Source organism: Varanus komodoensis, unplaced genomic scaffold (genome assembly GCF_004798865.1).
Source record: "Varanus komodoensis strain SLA01 unplaced genomic scaffold, ASM479886v1 scaffold9, whole genome shotgun sequence".
In the NCBI taxonomy this organism is placed as follows: Eukaryota; Metazoa; Chordata; class Lepidosauria; order Squamata; family Varanidae; genus Varanus; species Varanus komodoensis.
Window position 1 is genome coordinate 33092097 of NW_025336598.1, and position 22055 is coordinate 33114151.

The 22055-nt window shown below is 41.4% G+C and overlaps 1 protein-coding gene across 2 annotated transcripts in view; it reads right to left on the reverse strand.

The window, feature by feature from the left end:
• The window catches only part of PSMD14 (proteasome 26S subunit, non-ATPase 14), a 71058-nt gene that overhangs the window by 10525 nt on the left and 38478 nt on the right, over positions 1-22055 (reverse strand). For both annotated transcript variants that reach the window (XM_044417725.1, XM_044417724.1), the window contains exons 8-9: positions 9612-9719; positions 229-303 (exon numbers count right to left, since the gene is read on the reverse strand). In XM_044417725.1, the coding sequence (XP_044273660.1) occupies positions 229-303; positions 9612-9719 (183 nt within the window). The remainder of the gene's footprint in view (positions 1-228; positions 304-9611; positions 9720-22055) is intronic.

The following is a 22055-nucleotide window of genomic DNA, read 5'->3' on the forward strand; positions in this document are numbered from 1 at the left end:
GGAAGAGGATTTTTTTTTTCTTTTGCAGGAGATTTCAGTTCATTTGGTGCAGTAATGCATCAGTTATATGGCAGCAAGGAAAAAGTTATAGAAATGACAACAAAAGATTATCAGAAATTAACATACAGATCATGATTCTGCAACATGCTGCAAATCCCTTTAAACCATTTGCAGTGACTTAAAATATCCTAAAGAAAATAAAAATAGCCTATGAAAAACAAAACTTGCCTTTTGTTCTAGTTCATTCTTCCTGTAGTTGATAGTAATGGAATAATAATGTCTATTCAGTCCATGAATTAAAGCCTAGGGAAAGAATATTGAAAAAGAATAAATAAATTGTATCCGATAATTTGTTCCAAATACTTACACAAATTAGATTCAAGTCTAGAAATATTAGAGCTTAGCGATGAATTATTTGAATGGCTTTCCTGCAAGATGCGTATGTTTCTACATTCAAAGCTACACCTTGCCACCAGTTATACAATATCTGTGTGTGCCTTGTGTTACCGCAACCTTAAAGTCAACACACATTTTAAGCAGGTTGCTTACCTGTAACTGATGTTCTTCGAGTGGCCATCTGCGCATTCACATATATGGGTGCTGCGCCCGCGCAGTACCTAGGCCGGAGGATTAGAAAGCTAATGGTTTTTGGCGGGAAAAAGCTTCGCTCCCCTCCCACCACAGTATAAACAGAGTGGAGCGTCCGCCATTTTACTCAGTCTTGAAGACTGACGTTCGCCCCCTAGCAGGCAATGACAGTACCACAACAAGCAACATCGGTACCGCAAGATTAGTACGGAACTGATAGAAAAAGAACAAGTCCACTCACCGACACCATGCGGGGCCGGCGGGTGGGTTGTGTGAATGTACAGATGGCCACTCGAAGAACATCAGTTACATATAAGCAATCTGCTTTTCTTCATCGTGGCCTCTGTGCATCACACATATGGGTGATTAGCAAGCTTACCAGACTCGGAGGAGGGAGGTGTCGTCACTGAAGAATGGCAGAGAGAACTGCTCTGTCAAAGGAACAGTCCTGTCTGGCGCGCACATCAAGCCGATAATGCTTGGCGAAAGTACACGGAGCAGCCCAGGTTGCGGCTCTGCAAATATCTTGAATTGGAACACCTGCCGCAAAAGCCGACGAAGTCACTACTGCTCGCGTAGAATGGCCCCTCGGAAGTGTAGGTAAGTCCATTCTTGCCAACTGGTAGGCCAACACTATGGTCTGTACAATCCATTTAGATAATCGCTGAGATGAGACTGGAGAACCTTTGTCATTATCAGCATATGAAAAGTCTGTCAGAATTCCGAAAGGATTCTGTGCGAGATCTGTAAAAGGCAAGGCAGCGCCGAACATCAAATGTGTGGAGAGAGCGTTCAATCGGAGTCGATGGAGATGGGAAGAATTCAGGCAAGATGATATCCTGATTCAAATGAAACGATGTTGCGACCTTAGGAAGAAACACTGAGTCCATTCGAAGAACCACCTTTTCTTTGTGAAAATTCAAAAATGGTAGGTCTATGCGTAGAGCACAAAGCTCACTGGCCCTTCTGGCTGAAGTAACTGCAACAAGGAAGGCAATTTTCCATGATACTAGATGTAGATCCACCGTCGCCAGAGGTTCAAACGGTGGTTTTGTTAGCGCTCAGAGTACAACAGAAAGACTCCAAGTCAGCATGACCGGGCGAATTGACGGGTGTAAATTTTGTAGTCTTTTAAGAAAACGACGAATCAGAGGTTGAGAAAAAACCAATGAGCCTTGTATGGTACCACGGAAATGTGAGATGGCAGCTGTGTAAACCTTTATAGATGAAGGCTTAAGTCCCAAATGGTGAAGTTCGAACAGAAATTGTAGAATGTTCTCAATGGATGCCGATTCTGGAGAAAAAGAATGACGGCCAGCAAAGGAGGAAAATCTTTTCCATTTTGCTGAGTAAGACTGGCGTGTGGAAGGTCTTAGTGCAGATTCAAGAATCGCCTGGATATCAGGATGTAAAAACGTCGGTTTCTGTCGATCCCAAAGGAGAAGTCAGTCATGTACGCAGTTGAGGAGAGGATTCCGTGGATCGAGATGGTAATGGAACCGATGGAGAGACCGAATCTAGCGAATGCTCCACGCTGTCAGTTTGAGCGAAGCTAGGTCTGGGTGTCAGATTGCTCCGTTGCACTGCATCAGCAAGTGAGGGACTGGTGGAAGTCGACGGAAAACACCTTTAGACTGAATAAGGAGAGCGGTGAACCAGGGTTGCCTCGGCCACCTTGGGGCTATCAAAATTCCTGTAGCATTGTCCTGAACAATCTGCAATACCACCTTCATCAGAAGGGGAATTGGAGGAAACGTGTAGAAAAACAGGTTGCTCCAATTGATCATGAGGGCATCTCCCCTTGAGTCCTGTCCGATACCCGCTCTGGAGCAAAACAGTTCACATACCCTGTTTTTTCAAGTAGCGAACAAGTCTATGTCTGGGTATCCCCACAACTAGAATAGTTCATTGCAAATCATCCAGTCCAACTCCCACTCATGGGTCGTTGACATTTGCCTGCTCAGTGTATCCACTTCTTACGCTTTCGGTTCCTGCAAGGTGTACCGCCAGTAGCATTATGTCCCTTGGGATGCACCAATCCCAGATCTGCATTGACAATCGGGCCAAGAGCGGAGACTTCGTTCCGCCTTGCTTGTTGACGTAGAAGACAGCAGCTATGTTGTTGGACGCAATCTGCACAACTTGGCTGTGTATAACAGTTTTGAAAGATTTGAGAGCGTTGAAAATCGCTAGAAGCTCGAGGAAATTGATGTGTCTCCCCGCTTCTTGTCGGTTCCAAGCCCCTTGGACCCGAAGTCCTGCACATGCCGCACCCCATCCGATATGGGACGCATCGGTGTACAATGTCACAGTTGGTTGGGGCTGACAGAACGGAATGCCTGTAGATAGGTTGCGTGTAACAGTCCACCATGTCAGGGAGTGAAGGACTGAAGATGGGATCCAAAGAAGCTTGGTTTGTAAATCCCGCTGTGGGTGAAACGATTTGTTGAAGAACAACTGAAGCGGCCAAAGTCTGAGTCTTGCGTGAGGCACAATGGCCACTGAGGCTGCCATGCGCCCCAGCAGTCTTTGTATAGTGACGGCTTGCACTGTCCTCAGTTGTCGGATCCGATGGATGTGGGCACACAGCGTGGCTCTGCGAGATGGAGGAAGAAACGCTCTTTGTAGAATGGAGTCGATACGTGCCCCGATGAAAGCGATGACCTGTGATGGGATAAGTGACGATTTCTTAAAATTAATGCATAGTCCAAGGTCATCAAGCAAAGTACAAGTCGTATGGACAGCCGCAAGGAGGTTGTCTTTAGTCTGTGACACAATGAGCCAATCATCTAAATAGGGGTAGACTTGTATACCCCGAAGCCGCAGGTGAGCGCATAGCGGGGCCATGCATTTTGTAAAAACTCTCGGTGCCATAGCTAGACCGAACGGGAGTACACTGAATTTGAAAATAACGGATCCAACAGTAAAACGCAGGAAGCATCTATGGGAAGGATGGATAGAGATATGAAAATAAGCATCCTTCAAGTCCAATGAGGCGAACCAATCCCCTTTTTTCAGCAAAGGAAGAATATTCTGTAAGGCAGTCATCCGGAACTTTTTTGGTTTAATGTATCTATTGACATTCCTCAGATCCAGGATAGGTCGAAGACCACCGTCCCGTTTGGGGATCGTAAAATATCAAGAATAGAATCCGTGAAGCCCATCGGTGCGAGAGAGTTGTCGAATTGCACCTTTACGAAGAAGTTGGTAGACCTCATCGCACAAAACCGAAGATGGTGGCGTAAATCGGATAGGGCTCGACGGTGGAACCATGCCGAATTCTATTCTATATCCAAGCTGAATGATGGACAACACCCACCTATGAGATGTAATGGGCTTCCAAATGGGGAGTCGGCTTTGAAGCCAGCTCCCAAAAGGGAGAGGGGAGGGTGGGAGGTGGAAAGATAAACTGGTTCGCTGGGACCATCAACGAGGGCGTTTTTTGGAGTCGAAGCACCGACGGCCCTGAGAGAAGCGCTGTTGGGGCTGTTGCCTTCTATGCTGCTGCCTCTGTTGATATTGTTGGCGAGGCTGATACTGCTGGTATCCATAAGGCCTGGACCATGACCACTTACGTTTGGTTTGTAGGAGCTCCATGCGACGCGCTGTCATGCGGGATTCATGCATGGCTTTGAGTTTTCGATCGGTCTTCGTGTGGAAGAGGCCAGTGCCATCGAATGGCATTTCCTCTATCCTCCTCTTCATTTCCTCAGGAAAGTTACAATTCCTGAGCCATGCATGTCGTCGCAGGAAAATAGCACTGACCATGGCCCGAGAGTCAGTGTCCACATGATGTCTTGCGGTGGACAACTGCTGTATGGCCACCTGCATTGCCTCTTTTATAAAGACCCTGGCTAGGTCTGCCTGTTGGTCCGGAAGGGAGGAGGCGACTTTATCCAGCTTCTGCATTATGAAGTACTGGTAACATGCCATAGTAGCTTCATAATTTGATATGCGCACGCCGAGTCCTGCAGCCGCATAGACCCGACGTGCAATCATATTGACTTTCCTCCCTTATCTCGGGGTGTTGTATGGCCCCGAGTCTCCCTGCCCTGGGATGACTCAACCTCCAAAGGGTTGGGCTTAGCGTGGCGCAGCAAGAATGGAGTATCTTCCTTTCTGACCCGGTACATAGACTCGTACTGATGAGACATCGCTTGCGGTTGCGCCGGTGGGTCCCAGGGCTGGACCATTGCCTGGCAGAGTGTGGTAATAAGAGGCAAGGCAATGGTTGTGGACTGCTCTCCCCAGACGATATCGTAAAATCGGTCGGTGCTGGGGCCGGGGCGATGGTAGGCCTCTATTTCCAGTGACCGAACCAGACGAGAAACGAGTTCTGAGAAGGAAACATGGGGCTTGTCCGGGAATCCGGGGTCTTGGGAAGTGATGGCCACATCCGGGGACGTGGAGTCTACTTCCGACTTGTCGGAGTCCTGGTGGTAGCGGTAGTGTTCGCTAGACGAGGAGGTCTCAGGAGAAGGTGGAAGTCTCCGTTCCATACGGCCGGATGTGGACGGCGCCTCTCTCAGGATCGATGGCGAATGATGGTCCCGAGGGTAGTAAGCATAGGGTGGATATCCACTCCAGCCTGGGAAGCCGCCATAGCTGGGCATAGGCCAGTCATCCCCCTGGCGTTCCGATGAGCGGCTCCTACGCCTAGGCGGCGACTGTGTTCCCTCAGGTGGCCTAGCAGTAGGCATCAGAGTCGGAGAACGTTGCCTTGGTGGGGAATCTCTAATTTCTCCATCGGAGATGAACTCCCTAAGTGGTGGCTCCGGTGGGGGAGACACGCTCTCAGGCTGAACCACAGGCCTGGGGGATCCCGGCGGAGTCACCTGCATCGCCAATTGCAGGGCCGGTCCCAAGGGAGTCAGTACCGTAGCGGCGGTCGGTACAGAGAACCCCGATGAACCCGAGCCCTGATGTTTGGGTCGGTCAAGTTTCTTGCCCTTATGGGCTGCCTTAGCTGCCTTATCTTTCTTCAGCTTCTTGTGCCCGGAGGATTTATCCGTTTCTGAATGTTTACGCTTCTCCTTTTGTTTAGCTGGAGGAGAAGGTAGCTGTTGCGCTTCCGTCGAAGCAGCGCCTTCGTCCAAAGGACACTGCGGTGGCGCGGCCGATGTTGAGGCGGGGCGCTTAGAGGGTGAGGCTGAAGCAGAGGCGGAGTGCTGCGGTGGTACAGCCGAGGAAGGGGTAGGCCTTGGAACTAACTGGTCTGATTGGAGCAAGACCTGATCCCAAAGCAACTTATGGAGACGATTCTCCCTATTCTTCCTGGCCTGTTTAGTAAAGGCCAGGCAACGCTTGCACTTGTCGGTCCTATGCCCCTCGCTGAGGCAGAGAAGGCATAAGTCATGCAGGTCGGAGGGAGACATTTTGGAGCCGCACTCACTGCACTTGCGGAATGCCGCCTGCTGTGCCATTGTGAAAAAGAAGAAAGAGATGATAGTACAGAGGGTAAGAATAATATTTTTGGATTTTTTTTTTTTTAGAGAGATAGAAGAAAAAACTACAACGAGGAAGAGAAGAAAGAAATAGGAATATAATGAGGAACGAGGTAAGTAGAACAAGGTATAACCGTTAGGAGCACAAGGCGAAAATCTAAGCGAGAGACGAACAGGCACGAGGCACAGCGAACGGCGGTCGCAAAGACTGAGTAAAATGGCGGATGCTCCGCTCTATTTATACTGTGGGGGCAGGGGAGGGGAGGGGAGGGGAGTTTTTTCCCGCCAAAAACCGTTAGCTTTCTAATCTTCCAGCCTAGGCACTGCGCAGGCGCAGCACCCATATGTGTGATGCACAGAGGCCACGACGAAGAACAAAGGGTACCAACAGAACAGGTGGGTAAATGCACAACAGGTCAGACATGCACGTTCTTCAGCAAAGCAGAACGAGACTGTGCTGATATTCCAATATTTAAACTCAGATTCCCTATCTATGTAAGAAGTGCAATAACTCAAAGATAAATAAAAGCATTCAATCATTTCTGGCTTGGAATCCAAAGAAATGCCACATGTGCACAGGGAAAGCCATATCCTAAAATGAAGCTAGCTGAACAGAACTTCTCCTAATAGTGAAAGATGTATTTATTTAAAACATTTTTATCCCATCCTTTCTGATAAAGGCTCAGAACAGCTTATAATGATTTATTGCTTTTAAAAGCCAAATAGCTGCTTCTCTCTCTTTGCCACTGGGAGTAAGACCTATGGCCTCAACTTTATGCATGTTGCTTTTTCAATCCTGGTTCTGTTTCTAGGAATAGTACACATTAACTTATGGAAATGATTACATTTACAGCAGGTCATAATTGGGCTTAGAATGAGAACTACCCAGCCGCAAAGAAGTTCACTATGCTTTTTGATGGATGATCTCAGATCCAGATATTGAACTTTCAAAAAGAAAAAATAATGATGCAGAATGACACTGTGGGGTTTGCTTGAGAGGTCATTATATACTGCCTTGAAAAGCCCAGTAATATATTCTCTAGAAACGTACAAGCACAGACTTGCCTGCACCAATCAAAAACATTAGTGGGTTCTTCCATTCTCATTATCTTTTGCATAGATTCAGATCAAGAGCAATAAGCTTCCGCTTTTCTAAATAAAATTTCTTTTGTCTGCAAGAGATTTGGTTAAGCTCCTGTTAGTGAACTCTATGAAGAATCAGACATTCTGAAATCAAAGGGTTTTAAACTGAGACCAGGCATGACTTTGCCAAGATGAGGGCAAAAACTGATGCTTACAGGCATACCTCAGTGGTATTGTGCTGTTTTCAAAATAAGTGCAGTGTTTACAGCATATGTTGCTATTAGCCCTCCTGTAATTAATCTTCAGAGAAATAATTAGGCTTCTGGTGGCAACTATCTGAGCCTTTTAAATTTTATTTTAAAAGAAAAATATTTTTTGGCAATACCTTCATTAGTGCACGAGAATGATAACAACAAAGTAATAATAATCCATGTGGGAATGTTTGTTTAAGAAACAAGATTCTTTCTGTATGAAGGCCTGTTTATATTAGCTCTAATCGGGGGAACAGGAATCCAAAATTCCAAATCCCACTTTTTTTCTTTTTTTACAATCTAATTCAGTTGCCTAACTGGCAAGTTTTGATATACAGAACATTCAGTGAGTATAGTGTTCAGTCCAAAAAGGCCACAGTAGGTATTCAGGTGACTTGTTCTAATTTCTCCACAAGTTGGAGAAACAGTAACATTCGCATTCACATTTTCTAATGGCTACAACATTTGCAACAGCACTTATTTCCTACCAAGTGGCCTGAGTAAAAGCAGGGCTTTCTTAGCAGCACCTCTCCAGGGTGAATTGCCCTCCCTTTAACTGGTATATGAATGTCTACATAATTCCAGACCTCCTTACGTCACTCTTCCTTACCTAGGGTTTAAGAGTAACTTCAAACCCTGGGTTCAAATCTTGAATAAGTGGAGAACTTTAGAAGCATTAAATTAAACTACATTTAAGAGCAATGCTGAAATATCTATTAATTGCATGTAAGGGATGCTGGGTTCATCTACAGAGCAACCAATCTGAGCAAAGCCATGTTTCCAAGGCTGGCTCATAATTCTTAAATGATATTAAGATATCTAGGATGCTCCATCTGCAATGTACCTATACAGGAAACACCCTCAACTCAGCAAGATGTAATTTCTTTCCTCAGAGTTGCCAACAGTTTAAACATTCAACTAACTGCCACATGAGCATACCCGGAATTGCAGCTTTAAGCCTCCCATTCACTCCTGAAAGCCGGACATAGTTGGAGAAGACTGTCTCATCCAAAGCCCTGCTTGGCTTACACTGACTTGCAAGGCAGAAGATGCATTGCACTGTTTTACCTCCCTCTTCTTGTTTTGTTATTGTTTCAATTTTAATATGAGCCATTTCCCTCCCATTGCAACCTACAGGAATAGAATTAAGTACACCAGGGATAATGCTGACTTCCTCCCCAAGTATCAGGGCGAGCTCTGGTAACTGGAAGCTGCCTGTGACACTTCTCAATCTACCCTCTTTTTAGCTTTGAAGTGCCAATGGACTCAAACATTTCTATGGGGACTGAGAGAGCATGTGAGGTAAGATCCCCCATGAATGTGGTCTTTGGAGGGAAGAGCTAACCTGTGGCCCTGGGAACACCCTCCCATGAACCATAGGACTATGACCTTAGTGAAGCATTTAGTTAAGAAGTATTTAAAATTATATTTTATGGACAGACAGAGATATTTACCTAGCAAATGTGTTCTGGACTGGATACTAAATTGCAATCATAAGCATACTTACTTGAATTAGCTCTGTTAAAGTAAATAAATTACATGTACGAGTTTAGCGCAGATGTTGCTTACTAAGATTTTACCCAACTCAAATTGTGAGCAGGTTCTGGGATTCTTTTGCCATGAATAGAAGGTAATTTGTCAACCAGGAGATACAGAGGATCTATCCACAATCAAGGGGAGAATGGGAGAAAGCCCATGACGCCACAGCCTGTTCTTACTTGATATATGAATAAAATCCCAGGTGGTGAGGAAACATCTGAAAAGACTAATTTGCTGAGGTGCCAACACTGCTTTGCTAAAGGCAGTTAAGCTATAACCTGAAACGTATTTGTGGAGTAAATGTACAGATGTCAGTGCCTACCCTCCAAATAATTAAGTGTGATAATTCAACTGAACTGCCTCAATGATTCTCAGCATCCTTAAGAAAAATTAACACCAACAGTAAAGGGAGTCCAGAAGCATCAATGTTTAAGTCTCTGAAATATCTTTCTCTGGCTACTGGAGTAGCTCAGAAAAAGATTTGCATATAATCTCTCGAAAAACAGCATCTTGTAATAGGGGCACAGCAGTTGTAAAAAATAAATACATATCTTAATGCCATTTAAGATCTCTAAAAATGTTGATATTGTCTTTTATAAGCCTAAGGTAACTGAGTTGCATTCAATTTATTATACGCATAGCAGAAGGGCATGTGTGCACACACACACACACAAAGTAAAGATACCAATACTAAATATGAATTTACCTGGATAGATGGCTTGTTTAAGTGACCCAGATTTGAAGTTGTTTGTCTTGGTTCATGTCCCAAGACCATCATATTAGCATTGATCAATCTGAAGGCATCAATAACAACCTGTAAAAACAAGACGCCAAAGTCAATTCCTCATTGAAAATGCAAGTGATTGCACCAAGTAACACTGGAGAAGTCACAATCAACTCACATCTGTTTTTGGCCTTTTTCCAGAAAATTATTTAATTATAATATTAATAAAAAAGAACCGCCTGCTGTCTGGCCCATCAACACACCAATTCAGTTTAGTGTAGTAAAAACAACACCAATTCTTATATTTTTCAAGGAGCTGAGAAAAAATATATTAAGTTTTATGAACCCTTTAATAGACTTTTGATAGTTAGGTTTACATATACACACACACGCTATGTAACTTTAAAAACATGTTTGTCACCTACATCTTACCTGGTCAAATTGAATGACAGGGAGACTAAAACTGAAAGTGAGCACAAGCTAAGGGATTATGTTTAAAGCCCAGCCCTGTCACATCAATTATACCACTGGAATACTTGAAATGACAACAAAATTATAGTCAGCAAGGAACTTGCCCCATGTATTCCCTTCTAGTCAGATGCTTTTTACTCCCTGCAAGTATGAAAGAGGGTATAAACTGTCGGATGGATTATGACGACCTTGTCAGTGTTGTGGCCAGGAGTAAAAGAGAGCAGAAAGAGAGAGGAACAAAAATCAAGGTCACTTAGTTGTCAACTTTTAGAACTTATCATTTTTGTTTATGCCTAAAAGCCCATAAACTACAAACAGAAATGCTTCCTTCATTTTGCCTAAGAAGTGTCCAGAAAGTATCTTCAAAACACGTTTTGCAAAATCTGAGATGGGGCAAAAAATACAAACCAAAACACACACCAAAGACTACAGGGCTAGGCTTATACCGCATAATTTCTAGGTTTATCCTTTAAACCTTTTTTAAAAATAGCAAGTCTGTTGTTCTCAAAACAAAGAGGGCTAGTATGGTGTGAACTGTATGTCTGAACCCCTCCAGTTACCCTGACTTCATCTACACATTTATTCATTATTAACCCTTTTCATGATGCCTTATCTGTCCAATAGCCATCAAGGTGGTATACAATAATTTAAAACTACATAACCTAAAACCCAAAACAAGGATCTTATTAAGTGTCCTTACAGGCAAACCATGATACCTCAGCTCCCCAACTCTAATCTGTGGATTCTGATAGTGACCTACTTTAGAGAGTTGTTGAGTTGTTGAGAATGTATAAACCACTGTGAATACTCTTGACAGTAAGAAAAGACTCCTAAAGAAAAGCTTGGGGGGAAAATCCATTGTGCCTTAAGGAATGGTAACATCTTATAATGTGTGTGCCTGCCCATCTCTACTGAGGGGCATGATGAGTGATCTGCATGCACTGATTGCCTGGAAGAATTACCCATTGTTTTCATGCTTCTTCATCTACATGTTGCAAGTGCTTTCTGTGTAGAAGCAGCATGGACAGTAAGGTCAGGCAAATGTGAAGAGCACTTGCAACATGTAGAGGGAGGGAGGGGAGGGAGATGCAGCCAGAGCTCACCCTCAGGAGGCTTTGTGAAATGAAGGAAAGTCGCATGAAGGAGCGAGGAGCAATGATACTGGTTAGATGTACCAATGAGACCTCACAGGACTAAAACAGGTGAGGTTAAAATATGTATATCCAGAGGCCAACAAAGCAAAAGATTACAATATCTCAACTCAATTTCTGAACCAAAGAAGCTGTCTGGCTATGGTCTTCACCTGATAGCTGAAGACAGCAGACAAGTTTAAATGTCTGTTGCCTAGAAGAGCTTGGAATAACTTTCAGGTGATTGCTATGTTTCATGCTTAGATGGAAGCTGGAAGGAGTAACATACATATAAACTTTACTAGCATCCTATGTGATACATATCATTCTTCACATTAAGCTTTGCCATAAGGCCAATGAGTAACAAAAACATGAGTAACATAAGCATTTTCCTAAGGCATGGGTCCTCAAACTACTGCCCGCAGGAAGGATCCGGCCCACGCCGCCAGCCACCAGTGCGTGAGCTCACCGTGGTGGCTTGCTCGCTTGGAGATGGTTTTGGACTCGCTGGCAGATCTCCAAGCGAGTGAGTTGCCATGGCGTGCACTGCACGCCACTTTGCATGCACCCAACGATGCCTCACCCACGCGCCCAGGTATCCCCCCCATCGGCCCACATGTGTAGCCACCTTTCAACTGGCCCCCTATTGAAAAAGTGTGAGGACCTCTGTCCTAAGGCATGATCATCTACATACACTAATGCTCAACAAATTAGAGGCACTCGATGCTAAATTATAATTCTTAATAGTTAAGGGTGTGTGCACATGCATGTACGTGCACACACACACACACACACACACCACAGAGATGAAAAGGGAGCTTGATCCTTTGCATAATCTTGAGGAGAAAAGCCCACGTATTCATGGATGTTCCTGCAATTCTTGGATTTGTGACTATGCTGTTGTCTCATGGCTGTGCTCTTTTGGACAAGATTCACATTTGTGCATTATCTCATGCTGTGCACAGGTGTCTCTCCCTGATCAGTGATATCACTGCTGATCAGCTGATAAGGAGGGGGCTAGATTCACAGCTGGCAATGTGAAAATACCGGTAATGAAACTCTTGCTGAAAGGTCTGGAGTATGTTTGGGTTTAAAAACAAACAAACATCCCACCCCTGGTAGTCTTGTTGCATAAGCAATCATCTACAGAGTTGATCCATGTGCAGAAACTGGTTCCCATGCATGGATTTCTCTTGCTACCTCAGGGCAGTTACCTGACAACAGTAGTAGCAGCTAAGAAAGCTTAATATTTTGGAGTTCTGTGCCAGATTCCACTTTTCTGTTTTAAATTTAGTGCTTTTATATAACATCCGTTCTTTCTTATCAGTTCCCCAAACCCTTGAAACAGAATTTGAACCAGATGTTCTAATTTGTGAACACCTGCAAATGCCCAACCACCAAAGTAGCGAGTATAAATAAAAAGTAAGCTAAAACAAAACTAAACATTCTACACGGTAGCCCTCTAGAGGTTTACTTGATAGGAAATAACACAAATAATTTACTCTGAGGGAAAAGATACAATAACTTGGCAGTGCATCAGAATCACAAGGTGCTTCATATTTTAGAGTACTAACACTTATACTCCTAGAATGGATTCTAACTGACTGCTCCACTAGAAAGGATGGAATCCATCCAACACTATGATAGCATTTTCTAAACAAAATTGCTTCTACTTCTATTTGAGTTCCATATTCACTTCATACAATACCTTACTTCAAAAGATGCTACAGAAATGACCCAACAGCGGGGCTTGTAATAGTGGCCCAGATTTACAAGGTCATATTTGGATGTTCTTTATGATAAAAGGTCTTCAACCATCTAATGGTCTGTGAAAGGCATAGTTTAAGACCAGCTTCAAGGCATTCGAGTTTCAAATAATTTGTGTTGCTACTTCCAGGGAGTAAAGACTGACAGCTTTATGATTCACATATTGATGCCAGTAAACTTGCTTATTTCACTGTACTTTTGATCAGTACTCAGATATTCTTGTTATGCCTTCATGCATATGAACTACAGCAAACTGCAAAGTCCTGCTAAACCCAGAATTGCACTCTATTCTGAATTAAGGAACACTGACTCCCTAAAAAAATACTGGAAAAATATGAGTTGAGTGACAATTTGATTCTACTTAGCAGCATCATTACAACCAATAAGGAAAAGAATGCTTTAACTACAGCAAGATTAAAGGAATTCACTGCAATCACTATAGCAACTGTCTTAAGGAAAACTAACATGCTCAACAACCTGCAACCTAAAATTAGATCTGGGACGCAATAAAAACCATAAATGCAGCAACACACCCTACATTTTTATTTCTGTGCAATCATATAATTGCTTTTTTTTTGCACGGCAAGAACAAACGAATTTCTTCTTTAGAGAATCGTATCAAAATAAATAGGCTCATTAATGTCCAGTGCACTAATGAGCAATGGTAAAGGAGGTGCTAATTATGCTACAATAAGATTCATGGATAAAGCCTGGGTGAGCACTAGGGTACATAATGTAGCTCAAGCATTCTCTAGGTCTACATACTTTGAGGTTCAGTGTGATGATGCAATAATAGCAACGTACTAACCTTACATGGAACAGTGGAAACTTTACGGGCACAGTAATTGGAACACAGATCTCAAAAGTGTCAATTCAAGAGAAAATACACTGATGTCATTTCCATTTCTGGAAGTACTTGAGCATTTTTTAGATGTTTAAGGTTCCTTTGACCATGATGACTTGTAATTGCATTAAAATGCAGCCTAAAGGGTTAATGCAAAATTATCTCTCCCTGAGAAGAGGAATCAGGACTTCTTTATAACACTGCAGTCAAAAAAGTGCACTGATTAAGGTGGCTTTTTCATTGTAACATGCTATCCTATACTGCAATTCTTTTCACCAACTGGCCGATTAAATTCTGCCTGGTGCAAGTGCCTTGAGACTTTGCAGAGGTCACTTCAACAGTAGACAGCTTATAACAAAACCATTAGCGGTTTGGCTAGCTTAAGGAAACCTCTTACTTTCCTTTTTTTGTTTATTATCACTGCATGAATCTGCAGCATATGATAGTTTATAATTTCTCAGGCTTGTTAAATTCATGTTAAAGGTCTGTTTTCTTGTTGAATAAATTTTGTTCATATAATGCTGCCTATTTCATACAGTGAGTCTTTAATAGCACCTTTGGTCTATGCGCAACTCACAGATCAAAACAGAGGACTAAAATAGGGGTTGATGATGCTATTTACATGTGTGATTCCTGCTGTCTTCTTGTTAGTAGCTTTAATATAATAGAAGACCTTGTCTGTTTTGTAATTAACACATCTTTACTGGAGAGATATTTGGAAGTGATTGCTGTGAATATACTGGTTAGTAAAATAAACACAATCACACACCACTTTCTGTTATCAGACAAATTTGTGAATTGTACACATTATACTCCAGTTCAACAAACTGTGATATAACAGCCAAGTAGAAGACACATTTATATAACCTTATATTTTTCTGAAAATGTGTATTCATTCTGACCTTGCAAATATAATTAGTTTGTGGGATGCATGGAATTCAGAACTATGGATGCTTTAGTAATTGCAATGCCTGGAAATAGATACTAAATATTTGGAAGCTGCCAATACAAAATAAAAACTGCATCTTTATGTACATCTGTGTTTGCTTCAAAAACCATCACTGTATGAAAAATAATTACATTCCATATTTTTTTCAACTACTGTCCTTAGTTCAATGTATCATAATATTGTTTGCATTATGTCAAAAGCAACCTTATTTATCTAATTTTAGCCAAATTATGCAACAATTCACTCAACAGACTGGCATGAAGAGAGAGCCTTCTTCAAGCACAGTCAACCAATCCTAGACAATTAATGATGATATTTTCACTACTTTAAAAAAAATCCTATTTCCTAACATGTAATTGTTGAAAACTAAGACCTTTCCAGAAGGTTATGGATTTAATAAGTGTTCTTTTGTACCATGAATTTTACTTTGTATATATTGAAACATAATCAGATGTAACAACACCTCTGATAGAAAAAATAAACTAATACAAGTAAATATCTAAAGCAAAGAATGGCAATCAAAGTTCTTTTTGACATCAATACATTTGCAGCAGAAAATGTCCTCTAAACCCTATGATATATGGAAACTAGCTTTAAAAATGCATGATTTTTCTTTTCAGCTCAAGAACCCAACTATTCTTTATATCATATGTTTATGACAGAACATAAAAGTGCATAAGAAATGCTGTATAACCGATATAATGTAGCTATACCAGGTGTGGAAAGAGAAGTAATGTCCCATCTAAAATCTCTTTTATCACCTGCAACTGACCTGTTATCAACTGCTTAGTTGGTTTCTAGATACTTTAAAAATTAAAGGGAACACATGACCCTCGAAGTGCAGCTGAGGTTTATGACCACTTCGTTATTTATGCTGCAATGCACTCTTAGACAACCACAACTGAAGAACATCTTTGGTCCCTTGTAAGCCCACAGCATAAAAAATTCAGAGAAATCTTACTTTTTATGCCATTTCCAATGAAAAGCACTAAGAACAGAAACTGACTCATGCCAAATGCATATCACTGAATTGCTGTGATTGTGAGTTTGAGGTCTGCTACATGGAAATTATTTATAAAAATGTCAATTTTAGCTCTGGAAAAGAGATTCCTTGGAGTATGTACATTTTCTTTCTTCATCCTTGGAGGATTTGCTTGCTTTGGTCAGGTCTACGATGCAACCTGAATAACCATACTGGGAGGAGAGACAGCTACAGAATAATACATTTATTTTGACAAGCGAAGGCATGCATCTGTAACCCCACAAGTAGCAAAACCACAAGTTTCAAGGCTATATGCCTTAATGAAGATAGATGGATTATTCTACATCCACTATGGTAAAATGCATTTAAAAATTAATAGTTTTAAACAAAGTCTACTAGGAACTTTCTGGTCCTGGGAAGAGCAATAAACTGAAATAACCCTTGCAACTGAACAAGAAAGTGCTACTGCCTGATTCAAAGCACAGCATAATCGAGTGTCATTGCACTAAAGAAAACAGCCCAGCACATGCTGCGGTATCCCATGCTAAATAAAGTACCCTGCTTGCAGCTTCTATTCAAATATATAACATCCACATAGTATAGGAAGAAACAGAAGCCTCAAATTATACATATATTAAATTGAATGGGGAAGCCTACATAAGAAGAAATGTGTTAGATAATTTGCATATCAATTTGCATATTCCACACAATGGCTTGGTTCAAATGAGCACTCCCTAGTCATACATGACTTTTCTGTTACTTGTTTAGCACTAACCATAATTACCTAATCATTATCTATTTGGTACTCACCACTAGTTATTATTATTACATTATATTTATACTCCACCTTTATTCCTACTGCGAGGAACCTAAGACAGCTTACAAGGTTCTCATCCTCTCCACTTTATCTTCACAACAACCACTGTATGAGCTTGGTTAGCCTGAAAGACTGTGATTGGTCCGAAGTCAGCCAATGAGCTCTGTGCCTGGGTGAGGTCTGGAACCTCTATCTCCCAAGTCTCACTCTAACCACCGCACTACACTGGCTCCCTGATTAGTGCTTGCTTTGAAATAAAAGAATCAGAAATCTACCAACTATGAGCTCTAAATTTGATTTTTCAGATTCAGATATCATTTGCATCATGGCCAATGCAAAACAGAATACTTGGAAGAGCTGCAGTAGGTGGTGAAGAAATTGTGTGTGAACCCTTGACCTGTTTGTGATCCTTCAAATTCTACTTAATCATGTGATCTGAGCCATTGCTGGAAGTAGGCTGGCATGATGCTAGTATGTAAGATTCAAGTGAGGCCCCTTAGCCTAAACGGTTTTGGTGAATTTGTAACCTTTCAAATACTAGAACAGGGTGTTTAATTTTCAATGCATTGTGTAAGCTGACCTGGAAGCATAAGAAGGATCTTTTGTATCTCATTTATTTGCAAAATAAAAGGTAATATATGAAGAAAACAAAGGCCTATATAAATTTGTATTCATTTATCAACCACTTTTCTTTAAATGCTTGGGCTGTATCTAATATTAGTGAACAAGTCCCACTCACATTAATGGATCTACTCTAAGTAGGACTAAGATGCAATAATAGCCATTATGAACTAACATTTAGGGTACCTCAGTTTGCCTGTCTTTTTCATGTCAATTAAGTCTGGTTTGTCTGAAATGAACAGAAATCAAACATTTGCCTTTCATGTGCAACCTATAAAACTATTTAACACTTGCAAACTTCTGATATTACAGGGACCCATCCCTTGTGATTTCCTATATACATAGTGAAGTCGGGGGTAGGGTGGGGGAGAAACCGCAAGCAAGCTAGCTGGGAGTTAGTGGTATTATCTGAGGAAAGATATGCCTCATAACTGAGTTAAGCTTCAGTTCCAAGTTGTCAACTTGACAGAACTGAAGTTACTATCAGAAGCAGCCAAAGAACTGTGCCAAAGTCATCTTCTTGCATTACTGGAGATTTGAAAGTGTCAGTCACACAGCCCATGATAATACAGACAGGCCAGAGAGTTAATGCTGAATTTTCTTGATCTGGCTGACATCTCTCTCAACCATTTCAATGAGGTTCTCAGTATCTGCAAAAACAATTCACATAGTCCAAAGCCCGGTAGAAATGCTTAAGAAAAGGTACTATTCAGGGTATAGATTAACACTTTGCATATCAACACTACTAAACTGTGAAGCAATTTACATACAGGGAAGTACTGTAGTTGAATATCTAACCAAAGCAAGTTACATCATGAAGAGATAAATCTAACCAAAGCAAATTATTTCACAGAAACACTTGTTAAGTTCCACAATATAGCAGGCACCATGTTTTAAAATACCCAGGCAAAGCAAGTATACAAGTGTAAACAAGGATCCCTTCACAATCACCAAGAATTATGGAAGAAAAGCCAGATTAAAGCTGTCGTCTAGGGGTAGACCTGTGGGATTTGAGGCAAAAGGAAAAGGAACAACAAACAGTGGGGCTGGAGACTGTGGCGAGAACATGTGCCTAAAAAAATGAAGGGCCATGGATGGTGAGGCAAGGGTGATGGGACAGATGCAGCAGCTGGAGGGTAGGGGTTTAACATTATTAGCTGGGAGATTACAGTGAAAAGTGATCACCAACGCTAGTGCTCTCAGGCAAGGCTGTCTGCAGGAAACCACCGTTGTGTTCCATGTCTTGACACAGGTCGCTATGAAAGGGTTCATGCCTAAATCACCTACAGCTTCCAGACCTTTCCACAGTAGCAGCACACTGCCTTCTGTAGATTATACTCTGCTTTAAGAAACACAGAGTGAATACGTATCTTGACTTCATTGCTGACTTCACTCTGGCTGCCAGAAGGCAAACTACATGGAAAGTCCCGAGCATTTCTGAAAAATGTTCAGGCACTGGATTATGGAAAATCTCTAAGGGAAGAGAATGGTCCATAACTAGGAAACAGCCAACATGAATGCTTATCTGCATACTGCAGCTGGAACTTAGCCCGAAGATGGCATCCAACCCTGATCTCAGGAATGGCAGGGGTACATAACAAGGGGGACTTGCCTCTAAGATAGCCATTGGACCTTAGCTGTCCATGGCTTTATAGAACAAAAGGTGCTCTCTGAAGATGACCTCAGGGAGCCAGTGGAGATTTTGTAGCACTGCCATCAAGTGTACTTGACAGTTTATCCAGCCATATCAGTACAAAAGGCTCCGAACAACTCAGGCAGATTGTCTTATAGCAGCCTAACCTCAAGGTGATGAAGAAGTAAAGGATGGCTTCTGGTTTCCATCTTATTCAAAAGACACTGCCTTTGCGAGAGAGAGAATTGGTGCCATGAGCTCTCGCCACTGCTTTGAGATTTCAGTAGTAGCTGCAGAACCAAAATCATTTCATGCAAACTATTTATTCCTTATTAGCATTTAGATACAGCCTTATTTGTTAAAAAGCCATCAAAATGGCAGGGACATTACCTACAGTGGGAGCCTAAAACTCTCACAGGATCCATGATTTGCCCAACATCATTAATTTCTGAATCTCAAGATTCTGTTTCGGCTGGCTCAACAATACTCAGCCTTCAACTGTGGTTTGAAAGGACTCTCTTGGGATGAAAGAGGGGTATAATCCTGCATCATCAGCACAGATGGAGCATCTAAAAGGGTCCCTCTTCTTGTTGCCACCTATTAGATGCATACATATTTAACATAATGGAAGGGACAATGGATTCTTGCAAGATAAGGTCCTTGTGAACTATGAACAGCTCCCTTTTGCCATACCCTGTCAGGTATGAATGGAGTCAGACTACAGATATTCAAAGCCTAGCAAAATCAATACAGTACAACTGGCCCTAAATGGAGATCAATGACCACAAAGAGAATGACTACAAAGAGAGTTATTAGTATCTTGTGTGTGTCCTGGCAGGCAACATTGCAGGCAACATTTAAGGCTCTATAAGGCACCTTATGGATTGTGTATGTATAGCAGTGTCTTAAAAGGCAAGCTGTTCATGGGCAGCTGAAAAACATTTCAGTTGATAGTCTGGGTGAATACAGAAAAAACTACATTGTGATATTTTTCCATATCACAATTGTAAATTGATGAGGAGCATCCAGCAGATCAATATAACATCAAGAAATTTCTGTGTGGCAGGTATTTCATGTGAAGTAAACATAAAACATTAAGGAGACAGTAGTAGTACTATTATTATCCTAGTCGCCAGTTGTTTGGGAAGCTCCAGTGCAAACAATCATTTCATGAAGATGATATGGTTATAAACTGAACAAAAAGATTGTTTTTAAATTGGTATTGGTGTACATTAGATATGATACTGACATAGCAGCCATCAATACTTTTGCCCACCATTCAAAGGACTTTGTAATTAGTTATCTGAGCCTATAGAAGCTTTATAATTATTTTTTTCTAACATCTGCCCCCTATGCAAAGTGGGAAATTGCTTTTGAAACGGAATGGAGATTCAAAATGATATGGCATTTGTGGCCTTGTGAAGGGGTACATGTCAAATTCCACAAATGTAATGTGATCCCTTTAAATCCTGGTTTTTGCCAAGATACGATCTAAAGTTTTTCATTCTACAAGCAACTGGCCATATTCACTCTGTCTTGATGTTGTTTGATTTTCTTGTGTAATGTTACTCTTTATTTTAATATGCCTGTTTGTAAACTCTATTTTATACTGCTGGCTGCCTTGGCAGCATTTTGAGTTAAATATAAAGTAAAAAAAAAAGCAACCTACTCACAAAACAAGTTGAGGAGGAAAATTGCAGCAAGAAGCTAACATTAAAAAGAAAAGAACCTTATTTTATTTTGCCTCACTGTATGGAAGAAATGAAAATTAATTTAAAGTTAAATGTAAAGGAAGATGCAATGCTAAACACACTTACCTGGGAGTAAGCAGCACTGAACTCTATATGACTTGCTTCCGAACAGACTTTGCCAAGAACTGCACTGTAAAATGTAGCTGGGGACAGAAGCAGCTTTCATAACCTTTCACAGTCAATACTATCTCAAGAAGAATGAAAAATGGCTGCATGAACCTGCAAGAGCAACTTGCAGTTTTATACCTATTAAGCTACCTAATGCACAAGCACTTCTGAGTAAATCCTACTTTCTCTCTTCATAATAACACGCTGTACAAACCAACCAAGAACTAAAGGGTGATTCTAAAGTAAATGCCTCCCCAATCATTCAGAAGATGCTATGGCAGACGTGGGTTAATTGGGCAATTTAACTTGTGGCAAGCATCTCTATACAGAATTTTACAGCCATTGCATAATTTTGTCAACATGTATGTGCAGCTATCCTTTTGCAGATTGCTTGCTTCTAGCAAATTACTTCTACTAATCACTGCTTAGGAGGTAAGTTTGTGAGGGTCTAAGGTAAACACAACACTTACTAGAAAAGACAGCAATAGAATTTTTAAAATATAAGATTTCCATATACAGTCGGCCCTCCACATTCATGAGACCTCACCCTTAAAACAAAACCTGATGAACTGGAGCACTACCCGATCCAGGGGAGCTCATCCTGCACCACATTTCACGACTTGCATGCAGCTGCATGCCAGATCCCAAGTTCAGCACCCACCTGCCCTCGTTGAGGGGTGGTGCACCATTCCAGGCCAAAGTAGGCAGTAGGCCACAAAACTTTTTTTTTAAATCATATTTAATTATTGATGGCAAAATCGCAAATAGCCCTCAAAAATTAAATCTGCAAAAGTCAAGATTAGACTGTAGATTTTTATGAGATTCCATCTACATCAGCTTCATTCTAATATCAGAATGGATCAGCAGAGACTTGCAAAAGCACTAGAAAGTGCAGGCATGAAATCTGATTCATACCATTATTTTTACATATTAAAAACAACACATTGATCCAACAGGTTAAAAATAATTAATATTTAATTTCCCCAATTATTTTTTTACTGGAGTTTTCACAATTTTTATTTCCAGATCACAAGTACCTTATCTTAACATGATGTGCTAGTTGAGAGAAAGTGGATGAACACATTTACACATTTGTCTTAACTTGTCAGAATTGGGGAAAATGGGGAGGAGAAAGTCAGCAGGTCACTATTTTCACTTTTTTGCTCTTTCATGTAATATTTAACTATTGAGAAGAAAGCAGATTTGAGATGGCTAACTGTTGTAGTTTCCCTGGTATACCAAGGGAATTCCCAAAGAATTTGGGAAAAGAATACCTGTAAGCCCTTTTGCCCATCTGCCAAGATGAGGAACTCGTAGCATTCCCAGTCATATTCCTTTCCTCTTGGGAAGCCC